At 34.1% G+C, this 17,920-nt stretch overlaps 1 protein-coding gene across 1 annotated transcript in view; it reads right to left on the minus strand.

Moving 5' to 3' along the window:
• LOC136030192 (phosphatidylinositol 5-phosphate 4-kinase type-2 alpha-like) overlaps positions 1-15,836 on the minus strand; it is a 48,114-nt gene extending 32,278 nt beyond the window's left edge. The window contains exons 1-3 of the mRNA XM_065708945.1: positions 15,599-15,836; positions 7,682-7,779; positions 3,772-3,882 (exon numbers count right to left, since the gene is read on the minus strand). Of these exons, the coding sequence (XP_065565017.1) occupies positions 3,772-3,882; positions 7,682-7,779; positions 15,599-15,724 (335 nt within the window). The 5' untranslated portion in view covers positions 15,725-15,836. The remainder of the gene's footprint in view (positions 1-3,771; positions 3,883-7,681; positions 7,780-15,598) is intronic.
• Between the last annotated feature and the right edge of the window lie 2,084 nt (positions 15,837-17,920).

The raw sequence follows: 17,920 nt of genomic DNA on the forward strand, positions 1-17,920 counted from the left end.
GAGGAGAGAGGTCATCTGAAGGATCGTGGTTCCACATTAATTCTCCAGCCAAAAAAAAAAAAAAAAAATCCTTGTTAGATTCCGGGTACAACACGTTACATAGCTAGCTTTCTGTTAACAAGTTGGCAGTGGCGGGAGGGGAGAAGCCACGGGCCCACTTTGTGCCTCCAACCTGTTTTTGCAACAAATCAGAACTAAACTAGTTTATGTTCCGAGTCAGGACGTACCGGTTGTTTTTGCGCAAAATCATTATCCGACTTTTTCCTGAGATGTACCACGACAGTAAATTTGTCAGCCCTCGAAATTTCCAAAATTGCATATTTCATCAACGACATTTATTTTTTTTTTTTTTTGAAAAAAGTAGAGAAATTAATTTTTATCAACTGCCCTCTGCAAGCTAATTTTCAAATATGAATACTAAGGAATGAGCATAGGGTAGGCACCAATTTCTTTGGCAATGACAGAAATAAGAGAGTTTACAACAAAAATTTGTCTGCCTTAGGCCCAAACGCGGAAAATGATACGACAAACTGAACCCAAATTATATACAGCACTCGCTAGTAGAGGTAGATGGCAACAATTTCGAACCAACAAGAAAATCTTTGTTTTTTTTTCATCGCTTAATTTTTATTTTTCTAAAACAATACATTGCTTCAGGGACCAGAGAACTGTCGAATCTCTTATACACCCTTATATATTAGTCTGCCTTCAAATGTAAACTGCCGCATGCCAGCCTGCTTAAATAGCTTTCCACTCGAAATCAGAAACATAGCTCTATGAAACCTTGGCAGAAGAGCTTCAGACAGTTCTATAAGACAATGAGACTTCCCTTCAGCACTGAAGGCCAGGGATCAAATGCAAGCGAAATCACGGTTTCGGCCCTAGACGACAATTATTAGCAACTTTCCAAATTTTAAATCTCATTTATTAATCTGGCCAGAGGTTCATACTTTGAATAAAAACACAGGTGTTAAACCCATACAATTTTTTTCGCAATAAACCAGAATTAGAAGCATAAGAGCAAAAATGGACAAAACCAAAGTTTTGCTCCTGTAGCACAATGAGAAATAAAAATGCATTTTACCAAAATTTAAATTTTAAAAGCCGTGAATTTATACAATATTGTCAAACAAAAATAAATCTCCAATTGGCTGACGGAAGCATACTGTAGGGCCAAAACTAAATAGAAACTTATAAAAGATGGACCTTCGGCATTTTAGCATAAAAAGACAGGGAGTGAAAACTCCTAGCACTATTGACAGTGTAGCGACTGGTGACTCGATTAAAAAGTAGAAAATTGTACAGAAAATAGTAGATTTTACACGATTAACATACAGTAAAATACAATTAAAACTAAATTTCTCTGTAGGTGATAATTGATCAGTATTTTTGTTTCCAAGAAATGTTTTCAGTCAAAATTCATTTTGCACAAAATAGGCCTAGGTTATCTTGCGAAATCTCGGAAGGTTAAGTATTCTAGTTGATCTTAAGCTGGTAGGCCTAATGGGAACAGATTTCTGCTATCTTTATCCTCCCCTACATTTTGAAGGATCTGAAAAGACAAATATGCAGTGATCTTCGGTCAAACATAGACACCAAACACTAGATGGCGCAGGTGGTTTTCTTTTCGGTCCTTATATGTTTCCGATACTCTTCGGCGGAAACCTTAAAAGAACACTATTTTATTCTCAGAGGGTTTGATACAGATAAAACACATGCTTTAGGCCTAAATATCTTACTTCTAGCACATTATAACTAAAAAGACAAGATTGTTCTAAATTTATACAGATTTTAAATTTTGGCTGATGTGCATAAGCGCACATATGCATCACGCTGATTCATCCTTCGACCCTTTGAAAGTTATATAATCTTATGGAAAAGAGCCAAATTGTGCTCCTATCGTATTCAGAACGCTGGAGAAACATCTCTAGGTACTTTTGATCTTAAGATCGATATCCTATTAAACTCCCTAGTCCTCATACAGATTTTCATGATATTCTTCACTTTCCATTCTACAAAAGCATATTCTAAAGGTGTGAAGAACAGTTTTCCGGAGAAAAAGGAATATGATTTAAAAAGATTTGTCAATTGAAAGATCTCGCTTTCTACTGAACTGAAAATGCTAGGCAGTCTCATCAAATGTTGAATTTTCCAGAGAACTCTTCCCGAACAATAGGTTGCAATTAAGGTCTTGCTCAGCTTATGATCATTTTCTTCCAATTTACTATTATAAGATTCTATTATAAAAAGAGTAGTTAAAACATACTGAAGAAAATTCTTTTGAGAAACTATTTTGCAAAAAAAGCAAGAAAAAAGAGACCTGAATGTCAGAGCGTGCTATTGTCCTTATAGATACAGGACCGTACACTAAAATCGATTAGAATAGAATACAGGAGGGGCAAAAAAGACAAGCGAAACCTCTGTTTTAAAACACACTCTTATAATCAGATTGTAGCAATATAAATAAACCTAGTAGACATAAATTGACAAATAAGCAGCGAAAAAGACTATTGAGAGACTATTTTGCAAAAAAAGGGACTTGAACGTCAGAGCGTGCTATGGTCATTATGGAAACAGGATCTTACAGTAAAATCGATTAGAATCGATTACATGAGGAGCAAAAAAGAGAAGCGAAACCTCTGTTTTAAAACATACTCCAAAAGTCAGATTGTAGCAATATAAATAAATCTAGTAGAGATAAATTGACAAATAAGCAGCAAAAAAAGACACATAGCGAGGTTTTACTCATCAGCATTTTAGATTTCATTCAAAAATTATTTTTTAAATAAAACTACTGTTGTAATGAAATCCTTATCCATATATTTTAAGGAGGAGAAATTGTTTTTAGTACTCCCACTTAGTGTGGGATACTAAGTATATACTACACTAAGTAAGTATTTGCTATATACTAGTTATAGCAAAAAATATTAGTCGTATTCCAGAAATCCGTCAGTAATGAGTGAGCAAGTAAAAATCCAAATCCGAAAGCACAAGAAAGAAAATAAATAGATTAGAACAAAAAGAGTCACTTTATACTTTTGCCAATTATGATCAATTACGTAAAACTGTGTCTAGTAGCGTACAGAAAAGCCCGGCATGTTTATTTTCGGGGGAAGCAAAAACGTAAAAACAGTAAATTGCAAGCATATTTTAATTATAGGAAAATCATATGGTTTCAAAAGGGCACCGGGGTCGGAACGCCCTTTCTGGATTTAGCAGATATTAAAGTAGGGACACTGGAATAGACGGGATGGTATAAGCATCAAGGCAGTGGCACGCTAAATGTTCAGCAGAATAACAAAAAGGGCTAATGTCTGCACAAACACTTTATTGGAGCCCCTCAGCCCCCCTCCCTCACCGAAAAAAACAAACATATTTAGTAATATAGTATACAGAGTTTAATCGTTACACGAATATAACGCAAATGGTATTAGAATACAGTACCTATCTTAGAGTATCATTTTGTTTTAGAGTGACGACGCCGATATTAGGTAATCGCGTGTCAGGGCCAAATTACATCATTTTATTTTAGAGTGACGACGCCGATATTAGGTAAGCCAAGAAGCTCATTTTTGTAAAATATAGCTCTAAATTAGTTAAATTTTTAGAGTATCAGTAAGCTTTATTATAGTTCAACTGACCGTAGAACATTTAACAGTTAGGTGGAAAGAGAACTATCATCAAGCAAGAAAACAGGGCTGGGGAATCAAGAGTCAGGAAGTCTGTTACAGAAAGAAAAAGAAAGGAAAATGATGCAGAAGAAAAAAATACCTGGTTAAAGAATTTAAATAATCACTGTCATCAACTCCAAACCTTTCTCTGAGATTCCTAAAAACCATTGGGCAGTACTCTTTAAACTTGAAATGACTAGGCATGTTTTCTCTATAAATAAAAGTAGTTTTTAGTTTAAAAAATTAAGAAATAGAAAAAAGGAAACGCACAGGGAAAGAAGAACAACTTCATCTGTAAAAGCATATAATTATATCCCTATAGCCTCACTTTAGAGGCCAGTGTGTAACTATGCAGTGCTGTATAACTATTCGTTTTTTTTTTTTTTTTTTAATAAGTGGTTTACAATAATGGTTCAGTTTTTTGTGGACTGTATTTATGTTTAGAAAAGAATGTTATACCGCACGCCGCTAGCAAGACCTCCAGGTTTGGGTAGGCTACATAAACAACCATTCAACAATTAATAGGTCAATTGGCTATCTCAGAATTTGTGCTCAAAATTATCTGTGGCAAGTCCAGGCGCTATTGTTGTTTTGCAAGACATAACACTAGAATTTGCCCCTTTCCTGTGGTAAGATGTATTTTTTTAAGTAAAAAGGGCACAGGATCTTTTAATTTTTTTTATGAGCCCTCTTTCGATAGTATGGAACCATTGGTTTGATACGATCATCAATGAGTGACCATCCTTCTCTGGAAAAACAAGAAATTTTGCAATCAAAGAAATACTGAAATCAAGAAATCAAGAAACCAAAGAAATCAAGAAATATTGTACTCAAAATTTCATTTATTAGAGTTTCGGTCTCTAGACTTTCAGTTTCTTTCTGAAAACTATTGGAATCAAACTCTCTTGAATGTGAAGTTGTCTACCTCCTACTCCTCAACCCGCCATTGTTATGTTTGTATTTAGATATTTACATAAAAGCGTTTAAATACTTTCTCAGGATGGGGGGGGGGGTGGGGTGCTAAGAGTTAAAATGCCCTAAATTAATTATAACATCATTATCTTTACATTCTTAAAGGGAATTCGTAGAAAAACCAGAAAAATGCTCATCCTCGTACTTCTGTGAAGGTAAGCATATGGAAACTTTTACTTTATCTACAACATTTCTGCAATAAGAGGGGAACTGTCATCCTGGAGTAAATCCTCCCTTTTTCCATATTTATTTGAATTACCTCTTCCTGATTGTTTGTATATTGAGGCTTTTTAGCACCGTTTAGGTTTAAAGTGCTAACATTATAACTATCGCCCCTAATACACATACCTAGTGCATAGCTACACATCAATATACATAGATATAAAATGCCTCGAACTTGTCGAATGAATCTTAAAAAGACTGTCTATATTAACCGTTTATTTTGTGTAGGCTGTAGGCATCTTTAGGAACGAATGCACCACCATGTGGGATTACGGCTTCTGAAATAGTGAGGCTAAATTGACAACTTTTCGACAATCTAAAACCAATTAGTCAATTAGTCATCACAGAATGCTCCACTCAAAAGCATGCTAGCCCTCACTAGGCTAAAATCATTCTTTTCTGCCATAAAATGGGATACTATAAAGCTATGGTACTATCTCTTAAGATACTTGAAAGGGCACTACAACTTTCAATATTTATTCGATTATGCCCTCATTTTGACATTCTAGGATCATTGATTTGACAAAATCACCAGGACAAAAAAAAACGATAAATGGTTACCGTTTATCGTTTTTTCCCTCGGAAAAAAAAATGATTTTTCACATTGCTTTTTAAAATAGGAGCTTAGAACCCTAACAAAAGAGCTTTCTGACATGATGAACATTTTCATGTCGTATTTTTCATCAATTCCCCTTCGTTTTTAGTTGGTGTTTCCCCCATTTTTTTTAAAATCATCAAAATTTTCTTGGGCTTTTAAGATTTTAATGGACTTCTTTGAACTAAACGAATATTACAAGATCGGACGAAGTCAATACGAAAATCAGATTCTTTGTGTGTACATATTATTATGAAAGTCCCATTTAATCGAATTTTGGTTACTAATAGCACAGTTTGCTCTTAACTTAAAGCCCGCTACCACGAACTATTACTCTTTTTCTTCACAGACTACTAGCTTTAGTTTTAGATATGTTTTGTTTCTCTTAGTTAAAGCCATGTTCTAAAGTCTGGAAGAAATAAACTTCACTTTATTAAATAGAAAACTCTACAAACTTTTTCACTTAACTTGCATAGGGATAATTGGAGAAGAGGCCCATAGGTTTCTGGGTAAGAAGACCCATAATTGCTTTCGCTTTAAATTTAACATATAAGTAAAAAATATAAATGATATATGTTTCGAAAAAGTTCACACACTAGCTCTTCAGAAATTTAGAAACCGTTAGAAAATTTTACTAGAATATAAATTTACAGCTAATTAAAGCTCGTAGCTGAGCAGAGTCATCTAAGACAAACAACAAATATTTGTCCCTTTACCTTACCTAGTTTAAAGCTCTTGGTCTGATCACCTACCAAGAAATCCCTAGCAGTTTTTAGTGATTTCTTATCGTTTTATCCCTGGCGTAGCATATCTCATCACACAGTCCACGCTACCCCACCTTTCTTTCTGTTATCCTCTTATGTGCTGTTTAGTAGGGCTAACTAGGAATATAAACATTTTAATTGTGTAGAACACACCTAAGCAGCCCATAATAATTTTTCATAAACCATATATTCAGTTGATTCAAACTACTTCATTTACAGACTTGTGCTTGCCACCTAATCTCAAAGATTTATGCATAAACTAACCTTAAACGATTTCTCTCAATAACATCTAGAATGTACCTCCCTTTTTTTCTTTAGCACCCATACCTTTGCAGCATATTTAACTACCTACAAAAAGTTACCGTAAATACCCCCAGATTAGATTCTATTTCAATCAGGTTCGTTGCCTTGCCTACTAGAGGGCTTGTGGTTACTGCCTATTAATCATGATATTCACTTGTTTTTCTTATTCTTGTTTTACACTTGTAAACCCTTGCTTGATGTAGGGTTCAGGGGTTAGGGCTATTAAATCTCAAAGCTTCTCATAGAGCAATGATTATTCTCTAGAAGAAGGACTGGAAAAGGAGAAAAGGTCTCTCGCTATGAATTAGTGGGAACACTTTGGACTGGTCTATCAGAAAAACTTTTATCACTTACTTAGTTGTACTTGGTTCAGTACAAAAGCAGAGTGACAGCTATGTCTGGAGCTATGTTGTGGCAGATTCTCAAGACGCATTGGGTGCAGTATTGATTAATAGGAGTGACACCTTTAAGCGGAGAGGAGCACCATCACCGACCATGGCCTTGGAAGCCACCAAAAGAATTCAAGGTCAGTTTTGATGGTGTTTAGTCAGGATTTGTCTGGCCTCCATGGCAGCGTCTCTACCCCAGGGATGCTTTTAAGTAAAGGGAGAGTAACTTTGAGCAAGAGCCAATCAGTTTTCAATAGGTTTGGCCAAGCCAAGAGTGCAGCACTAGATGATAGAATCATAGTTTTATATTTGTCTGAATCGTTCTTTTCAATAGACAACCAGTCATTGAGATTAATTCCGACCATTTGTCTGATGTACTTTTGGTTGAAGGAGTTATGAGGTTGAATTTCGGGAGTTTTTATTCACCAACTTTTGCAGCCATATAGGAGGCAAGTGCATATGTGGGATTTGTAAACTCAGATTTTAAACTGCAATAGTCAACAGGAGTCGAGAAAAGACTAAGAGAGCTGCAGCTATATGGATGTCCAATTCATAATTACATCCCCAAAAAATCTAAACAATTGACCACAGTTATTCTAGCTTCTTGACAAGTTAAATCTGGAAATAACTCAGAGACACAAATGAAATAAGCCATCGTCAGTTGCTCATTCCGTTTCCTTGACGCTGATACTAGAATAATTGGGAGCAGCTGTCATGGATGGCAGCTATTAACTAGTATAAAATGAAAATAAAGGTGGAGCTTACTTGTTATAAAGATGATAGTCAACTTTAATCTTTGAATAGGCTCTAAAATCATCCGGCATGAGCATAACTGGAATGTTAACATGGCCCAATTCGTTAATCTGAAAAAAGTTATTTATCAATGAAGAAAAATGCTGAGCAATTACGAAAACAGAACTAAATTCAGTTGTTTCTTTAGAGGATGTTAAACCAAGTTCGTTAAAGTAATATTTTTACGCTTCTTTTTAATTGTGCCTGCGTAATTTAACAAGCAAATCTAGACCCAACTTCGTAATCAATATTTCGTCCACTTCTTTCAGATTCCAACTGCCTGAATTTAACTAGACTACTTCAAAATATCGCAATAAGTATTATAAAATTTAGAAGTACAGCTGTCTCTTTCAATCAGATAAAATTGGAGGTGTGTTAATATGCGCAATGCATTCCTAGACTACAGAGCCGAACACTAGAAATTACTGTGCATATACTTTAGTTACCACCATAAGAAGCATGGTCTGACCTGTTTTCTTGTAAACTAACTAAAAAGACAACATGCATAAAATTATATTTAAATGACGCAACTATTGCACTAAATGACAAAACTCATCTGCAAGGGACAAAGGCCCAAGCTGCTTATGATCTTTCCAAAGCAAAGAGAGGACCATGACAAACCACACAAAAGCAGGCTCTTTGTCTATGTATATGTCTATGTATTGTCTCTTTGTCTATGTATTGTCTATAAATATATATACATATATCCTCTGAAATCCATATATATAAAAATAAGTTGTCTGTCTGTCTATCTGTCGAATGACGTCATGTCATCATGTCGTTATGAAGTTAGTTGCCGTCATGTTTGTTATGACGATGACGTCAATAAAAGTATTTAAGAAAATCGTTCAAAGACAAATTTTTAATTGTAAGAAGATCGTGGACGGAAAAATGTTTAATCGTGACGCTGAAAAATAAAGAAGAAAAAGAAAACTGAAAAAAGGTAAAAAACTAAAAAACAAAAACGAATGTATATACAGACCGGGACACAAATGACGACCGGGACACAGGGAATATATATAAAAACAAGTTGTCTGTCTGTCTCTCGAGTGACGTCGTGTTTGTCCGCATATGACGTCTGAATTATTTCATCATATACCAATTCAAAAACAAATGTATTCAAGCCGATGTAGCTGAGTTGGTAAGGCGTTATGTTCCAGGTTCTAGGTTCAAGAGGTTCCAGGTTCGAACCTTGGCTTAAAAAAAGGTAAAAACTACAAAAAAACTAAAAACTAATAAAAAAAACTAAAAGAAATAAAAAAAAGGTAAAAAACTAAAAACTAAAAAAAAAAAAACTAAAACAAGAAAAAAACAGAAAAATAAAGGAGAAAAAGAAAACTAAAAAAATATAAATAAAAATAAAAAAACTAAAAAAAGGTAAAAACTACAAAAAAACTAAAAAGAAAAAAGCAAAAAAACTAAAAAAAAGGAAAAAAACTAAAAATTTATTTCATCATATACCAATTCAAAAACGAATGTATATACAGACCGGGACACCGGGACACAAATGACGACCGGGACACCGGGACACAGGGAATATATATAAAAATAAGTTGTCTGTCTGTCTGTCGAGTGACGTCGTGTTTGTCCGCATAACGTCTGAGTTATTTCATCATATACCAATTCAAAACGAATGTATTCAAGCCAATGTAGCTGATTTGGTAAGGCGTTATGTTCTTGAAATTTTTGCTCCTGAATTAAATGTGTAACCTTAGATTCATAAAAATTATACATCATTTGCTGCACTCGTTACTGCATTTTTTTTTCTTTGCATGCATGATCATGCAAAGCATGATCATGCTTTGATTTGCATGCATGATGCATTGTGCCCACAATATATTATCTTTTTTTATAAAAGAAGGACAGTCATAAAAATATGACAGTAGGATCATTCAAAAAAAAATTAATTGCTTTGGCACCTTTCTAATAATTATAAAGTAAATGAAGGACAGCCACTTCCATTTTGACCTTTTAATCCATTTACTTGAATAATATTCCATGTATCCATCCATCTAAAGTTCTATAGTACAGCTTTCACCAAAATTTGTAGTGAAACTTTGTCCAATATAATAAAAACAAACCAAAATCTTGCCTCTTAAACAGAAATACTGAAAAAAGTTTTTACAAATTTTCCTTTTATTAACCAAAAACAAAGTATGGTATGTCAATTAAAAACAAACAGATATTATTTTTTAAGGACTTTTTGCACAAAAGAAGTTTCTCAAAGAAAAGTAAGGAACTACATTTAACCTAAGATAAGCTAAAGTAAAGAGAAATGGCAATCTAAGTGTAAAATGAATATAAATTACTATCAATAAACAAGTGAAACCTAAAAAAAAAAAGAAATTACAATGAATAACCAGGGCAAACTTAAAAGAATTTAAAAATCTTCTCTTTTAAAATACTAATAAATACAAAATTGCTAAGACTTTCAGGATCTTTATCTTTACATACATATCTTTACATACTAAACTGTCAATCTGCATTTCATAAGATTTTTTTCAATAATCTATTCAATACATATACAAATGACATGTCGAATATCTTGCAGAAAAAAGCAAGACTCTTTGCTGATGACTCAAAACTTACTGGTTGACACAATAGAAAACACTGAATCAATACAACTGGACCTTAATGCATCAAACTCACTGGATTAATATTTGGAAGCTTGAATTCAATGCAGAAAAACGCAAGACTATCAACTTTAGGAAGAAAAACTCACACACTCAGTACCATATGAATTGTAGTGATGGGTCCCACAAAGCTATTTTTAGCTACCCCACAGAGAGAAATCTTGGTATCCTGGTCGATAACGAGTTGAATTTTCATCTTTGTGCACAAGCAACTACTACAAAGGCTAATCAAAAGAATATTCACTAGCAGATCTAAGACAGTTAAGACTAAGCTTTACAAGAGTCTAGTTCAACCATGGCTATGACTTTGGAATGTGTGTTCCATGCCCAATCAACAAGACTGACTAAGCAGCCATGGAATCAGTCCAAAGGAGGGCAGGGAAACAAAATGTATTCAAGACCTCTATGATGCTCCTTATCCCTCCCATCTCCATAAGCTCAAAATACCATCTTTAACATATTGATACAAACATGGCGATGTGATAACAGCATACAAGCTTCTAAATGCTCAATATACCATTCCTGATCTTCTCCAACTGGAAAATTGAAAGACAACTCATGGTCATTTTCATAAGCTTTTCCAGAGACAAGCAAATACCAGACTAAGGAACAAGTTGTTTTCAAATAGGGTTATGAGCTTGTGGAACTCCCCAACAGAAAAAAAGCAACCTCTACGAGTGTGGATGTGTTCAAGTCATCAGTGGAGAGGGAGTAGCTCATTAAACCATGGAACACTGCTTGGGAAACCATAGAGGACTAACTAACATCACTGACGCTGGTGGACATAAGATTTGTCCTATTGCTAGCCAGTTTGATTTAAAGTAATTTAAGTTAAGCATGATATGACTTACTTTATTTTACTTATGTTATTGATTTTATGACAAATTAAAACACACAACTTGAAATAAGAATTGTTCTTTAGAGAATAAAAGAGGGTTAACTGATGAACTGAATAGTACTACTCTTTTTTGTAGAGGTCTCGAATTGGGACTTTTGAGAAGGAAACACGGTAAAGAAAACAATTCTTACTCCATAACATGCACAGTAATTGTAGCTAATACACTATGATTGTAGCTTGACTATGCTTTACTCCAGCCCCTTCTCCATAATCTCCATAATATATAGGCCAAATCATACACTTCCCATGCATTGCCCTTGTCTTTCCTGTTCCTGTTATGTCACAGTTGATTCTATTTATGGATACATGGGTTGAAACAAGAGATATGCATGGTGGAACGCAAGGGAAATGTATTGTTTGGGCTATATATATGCAACTTAAAGGGGGGGGAGGGTGGAGTAAAGTATTGTGGAGCTGTAGTTATAATCTGTTGGCTATAATTATTCTGCACATTATGAAGTAAAAATTGTCTTCTTAACAAAATTCCTACTTAAAAGCCTTAGATCTAGACCTTTATGCTCTTTTTTTATTATAGACTAATATTTGTCCAAATGAGCCATAGAAAAAATGCTACCATAATGCAAACCAATAGGGTTAATAAACTTTTGAATGCTCTATATTCTAGGGCTATATTTGGCCTCATGAACAAAGAAGGAGGCAGGGAGGTAAAAGTCTAGATTTAGGGCTATTGAGAAGGAAACATATTAAGAAAACAATTCTTACTACATAATTTGCAAAATAACTGTAGCTAACACACTTTGACTACAGCTCCACTATGCTATACCCTAACCCCCCTAATATGCAAATGTATGGCCAACATTATAGGCCTGTATTTCCAATATATTCTGATAATGCATCTCTTTTGTTCCGACCTATGTACCAGTAAATTGAATCAACTGTGATAAAACAAGAACCAGAAAAATAAGAGTAATGGGTGGTGAAATGTATTTGGAACACGCAATTTTGACTACAAATTTGCATATAAAGGGGGTTGAGGGTAGAGCATATTGGACCTACAATAAAATAAGTCAGCTATGATTATTGAGAATCATTTTCTTAACAAATTTCTTTCTCAACAACCTCTAATCTATACCTTCACTTGCAAGGATGCTATTACTACAGTTGCAACAAAATACATTACTACAGTTGCAATGTTGAACGGAAGTTAAATAATATGTATGTGTTGTTCAATGCATTTTTAAAAACTAAGGGTAGGAGGGGTAATTTTTCCAATGTCTCTAAGTCATTTTTACAGATGTCACTGACAGCTTAGCAAGTAATAAAATCTTTAAATTGCTCTAAGCTGTTATGTAAGATTGTTGAAGGTAGTGAAAGTAGCCTAGCTTACCAAAAAGCAATTTTTCATGATAATACTAAACTTACAGTTGTCTACCCTATTCTTAAAAAATAAAGGAGCTAATGCCTCCCTGAAATTGAAGGCTAATTAAAAAATTTGACCAAAATTGGGCAAAGTATTTTGTTGATGTATTGAAATTCATTAAACACATCTTAAGAATGAAAACAATGGTCAACATTTTATTCTAAATTTGACAATTCATGAAAGGATTTTATTAATAAGAAATTACTGAACAACATGGACAGGTAAATATTGAATAGTTCACATAAACAACCAACAAATAAAGTAAATATACCACTTGATGCCTTTTTGGTAAATTTGCAGTGGTAAATAGCAATGAAGACCACACTGCCTTTCCATAACAAACAACAAGCAGAACAATAGGTAAATTTTATATATATATATATAAGACAGTGGAATGTAACAATAATTGAATTGTTGTAGGCAATGACTGGCAAGGCACTCACATAAAATCAAGAGTCTATTACCATGCAAAGCTCCCTCCAAGCTCTCAAATATAAATTACCTTCTATATATTCCAAAATACACTACAAATTAAAAAAAAATTAGCATACAAAATTATTTGTATGTAGCATTTATAAACAATTTTAAAATCATGAACTTCCTAAACTCTGGTAAAGATATAACCCCAGTCACTCACCAAAGAGGGGTTTGACTGCAGGAACAACCATGTTGGTAGAACTGATTAAAATTAAAATAACACCTACAACAGCACAAAGATGACATAAGTAATGGTTAAATTCTAATACTATGAATATTTTGAATATTTTTTTTGATTCTGCTGTAAGCAGTCATATTTTTGATAATCCTAGCCATAAAATACTTTTTGAAAACTTCTCTTATTAGCAATGATTTAGGCATAAAACAGGTTGTTTGAAAGGGAATTGAAATTAGATTAAACATATATAGTAATATTTCTTTAAACATGGACTTGGGAGAATATTCACTTAATGCCTTACATAAAAATTTAATTAAAAATGATTTAGAAAATTATATTAAAAACCAGGAAAATAATACAACTACACGTGTTATTGACAGACCTTCTAGACTGGCTACCAAAAAGGCAATATTATTTTTAAGAGTTTGTTTGTAAATGTTTTTTGTTCTATTTGAATGAAATGCCTTTTTTACTTCACTTGATGAACCAGTCCTGGTTCAAATTTCATGAAAAGGGGGTATTTTCAAATAACATTGACAAAAATTAGTGCTGAACTTTATATTTTGAAACTGCCAAAAAATGCAGCCTTAATTGAAATAGTAGGAAAATGGCTTATATTTGAGTTGCTGAATAAATGAGGTTTGAATTCTTAAAAATAAGGTATTTTTTTGATTATATTACTATTTGTTTATAACAACATGTTTATAAACTAGTGATATGTTTTTAACCACTTTTCAATAACTCAACTAGTGTTGATAATTTCTTTGTGTGGTAACAAAAATGAAATACCTTTGGGACCCCTTTAAGGGCTGAAGATGCAACTAGCCCCAGAAGCAATCATTAAATTATGAAGTGCATAAAAAGGCACCAAATGACATTTTCACTTTCATCTTAGCTAAATTATATGATCTGCTGCAAATTTACCCCTTTTTAAGCTCTTTCAAAACATAACAATTGTTTTTGGTATGAACTCAATTTTGAACCCTTACAGACCCTGAAAGATGATACAATTTTCTCTTGTTTCAGATATAGCTTATATAAATCTGTTAGCACAACTCTTGGTAAAACTGATTTATCCATAAATTGAAGTGACAGTGATAAATTTGAGGTTCAACAAATGCATAGAAAATATATAACATGGGCCAAATATTTGGGTAAGTTTAGATTAAAATTAAGTTTGTGGCAAAAACAATTAGCCTATTATATTTGGAAGGAGCACAAAAAGTCATTGAGTTGTGTATTCACTCTGTTTGTAGGTCATTTATGAGAATTATTAAATATTTACCCATAGATGACAATGGGAAAAAACAAGGAAATACAATTAAATTTGATTCTCATGCTGTTATTTCTGCTTCATCAGCTAACCAGACCCTAGGAACAATAAACAGAGCTATCAGCAGCTGCTCTCTAGGAGTCATGACAACCCTATATAAAGCTCTTGTTTAACCTAAACTTGAAGTTGGCATGCATCCCCTTTGTACAAATAAGACAAATTCATCCTAGAAGCAGTCAAAAGGTGTGCAAAAAAATTTATTAGCAAATTCCAAAGTTCCCTATTGTGAACATCTTTGTTGCCTCAAAATACTAAGCCTATCATATAGGTGCAAACTTAGGGATGTCACAACTGCCTTCATACTTATTTTGACAAATACTGACCCTGATTTATTCTTGTTTGTCACCACCTCTTCTACCAGAAACTGTCTAAGATGTCATGCAGACTCCACCAGAGAAATCAGTTCTTTTCAAACAGAATCATCAGCCTTTAGAATAGACTGTCAGGATATGCTGGCTCTGCAATGTGTCTTGACATTTTCAAATTAAGAATGGGCACTGAATGGAGTGATGTTGAGAAGAAATATGATTAGGAAGCCCTTAGATTGCTCTAAGCTGCAATTTAAGGTAATTTATTGATTCTTGATGCACATTATGAAGTAAAATTTATATTATTTTTGTGTATAGCCTATGGATATAAGAGACCATTAGAGGGAGCTTGGGACAAATTCCTGAAAAACAATAATGAGCATAAAATGACCAATCTATAAATGAATCTCTTTTAGCTCTAGCATGTCTGCTCCTGAAGAAGTCCAAGTCCTAACCATTACCTACCCCTCAACCCCTTAATGTAACAAGCCTAGCTCAAAAACTGTAAAAGATAACAAAAATCCTTAGATAGGCCTAGACTATTTTTTAATTTTAGACAAAGGCCTAGCTTGGGTCAGCACCATAGAGGAAGAATTGCTTCTTCCTATAGGTTCCAATGCCTACAGTTATATTTAGTGACTAATACTCATAACAGAATAAAAAGGAAACAAAACAATCTTACTGAATGATTGACTCCCCACATGAAAACAGACAGAAGAGGATCCGTAGCCTGGAACACCTTTTTCTTTTGGTGTTTAATCCTGATATTCTTTTGCTTCAGCTTCACCTTGAGAGATGGGCCAGACATCTTCTTTAGATGTGCTTTAGAAGCAAAAAAATTATTAGTAGGCCAGTTAGCAAGGTTACTTCCAATCCCAAACTTTAATCGTTTTTATCAGTGTTTCCACTTCGCAGGCTTTGGATTTCGGTATGGCGTACCTAAAATTCGATAAAAAAAACGGTAGATGGCGTCCCGCTATCGGTTGAAAAATCGGTAGGGAATTTCTTGACATGCCCAAACCCTATAAGTGCATGTTAAGTTTGCAAAAATGCTCAATTTTCTGCTGAAGTCCCAGATCAATTTAGAATTACAGCATTCTACAACGGCCTATCGACTTTCGATTGATCATACGACGATTTAAAGCAATGTTTTCTTTAAAACTGCAAAAGAGTAATGAGGTGTTGTTTGATCTCGTGGTAACAACGACGGTTACGAAATACTGCAGTCGTTGCAAATGCAGCATTTGCAGTGGTTCTTGTAAATCGCTAGTATACCAATATGGTATACTCTTGAGCTAGCGGCGATTCTAAAATATTGCAAACGCGGCATTTACAATAGATGCTGCAAATCTGCAGCACCTGTGAATCCGAATGCTCACATAAGGAAAGAACTATTTTCATATATTATATAAATTGGCATTTGTTTTTTATGCCTATGTTGGAACAAGATATGTTTAGACACGAATATATTGCCTGACACGCGCGTAAACACACATGCTGAGCTAGACACGCATGAGAACAGGGCTTAAGAAATGCACTTTCAATATACTCAATTATTATTGATGGAATCCTATTCTACTTAATCAGGTACTGCTAATCATAGTAAAGCATTTAAAATTGGACTTCAAACAACAAATCAAATATTTGGTTAAAATGACTAAAGCAACTGATACGCATCTGCAAACAAAGGAATCAAGCCTAGGATCGCATCAGTAGAATACGTTGATGTAATTCTAATCTACTGAATTCATTACTTTTCATCACAATAAACCAATAAATCATACTTTGGTCTTCAAACAACAATTCAGGAACAGCGGCAGTTTCAAATATCCAATGCAACTCAAAACAGAAACTTTTGATCTTCCACAGTAGACATACATCACTAACATTTTGAAGCCTTAGCCTAGGATCGTATCGATACATACGTTGATTGAATTCTAATTACTTAATTAGGTACTTTTCATCACAATAAATAAATAAAGCACAGTTTGGTCTTCAAGCAACAATTCAGGAACAGTGGAAGTTTCAAATATCTATTGCAACAAGAAACAGAACCTTTTACTCTTATAGACTAAATTTGATCATTCATTTACACTCTTCAACTGTCGCAGATGCTCGAACTTCCTTTAGCCGTTTCTCTACTTCATGATCAACTATCAGCAATGAAGAATGCATGATCAACCTCTTCATCCCGCATTTGGGACGCAAGATGGCAGATAAGGTCAGCGTCGACAATCTATTTTGTTTATCAGTCTTCACTTCTTTTATAGTACTGAAAAGATGTTCTGCAATATCATTCGAGAAAGGCAATGAAAAGAAAAAGTAAATAACGGGCCTTAGATTTGCGAACCTTGGTTGGCCACTTGGGGTAACAATGGACAAAATGAATCTCCAATATTCTACTGGCGACTGATACTGATACTGGTTCCTTCAGAACATCAACAGAGCTTTGTTCACACCATTCCGAGTCAATGGCAGCTCTAAGACAAGTAGGAGGGAAATACTTAACTAGAAGTGGTGCAAGACTAGAAGAATTGAGCTTAGCAGCATTTGAAGGCTCTATAAGACAGGACATCTCATTCAAATCATCATCCAATACGAGCCTGGTTTTGAACTATGGAACTGCTCCCTTGTAAAATTCTCTTACTGTAAGGTATACCTTCATTACTTCATTATGGTCCACCTTAGGGTCACGCTCTACAAGCTCTGAAATAGCGAGTCTAAGCCATGTAACTTACTATAAACATTTTAATAATTAATAAATAATTAATATAATTAGTTACTAAATTAACTACTCCCTTTTCATTTGATTTGAGATGGTTGAAAAAGAAAAAAAAATTCGATAAACTCCACAATTTTTAAGTGGAACGAGGAAAGACAATGTTGGTTCTTCTGTTTCCCATTCATGATGTTTTATTTGAACAGCAAAATCCACATAATGGAATGAAGGAACCAGGTCTAAGTTGTCGCTCCAGGATTTCGCTGAATGGTGCTGTTCACAGTC

Source organism: Artemia franciscana, chromosome 8 (genome assembly GCF_032884065.1).
Source record: "Artemia franciscana chromosome 8, ASM3288406v1, whole genome shotgun sequence".
Taxonomy (NCBI): domain Eukaryota; kingdom Metazoa; phylum Arthropoda; class Branchiopoda; order Anostraca; family Artemiidae; genus Artemia; species Artemia franciscana.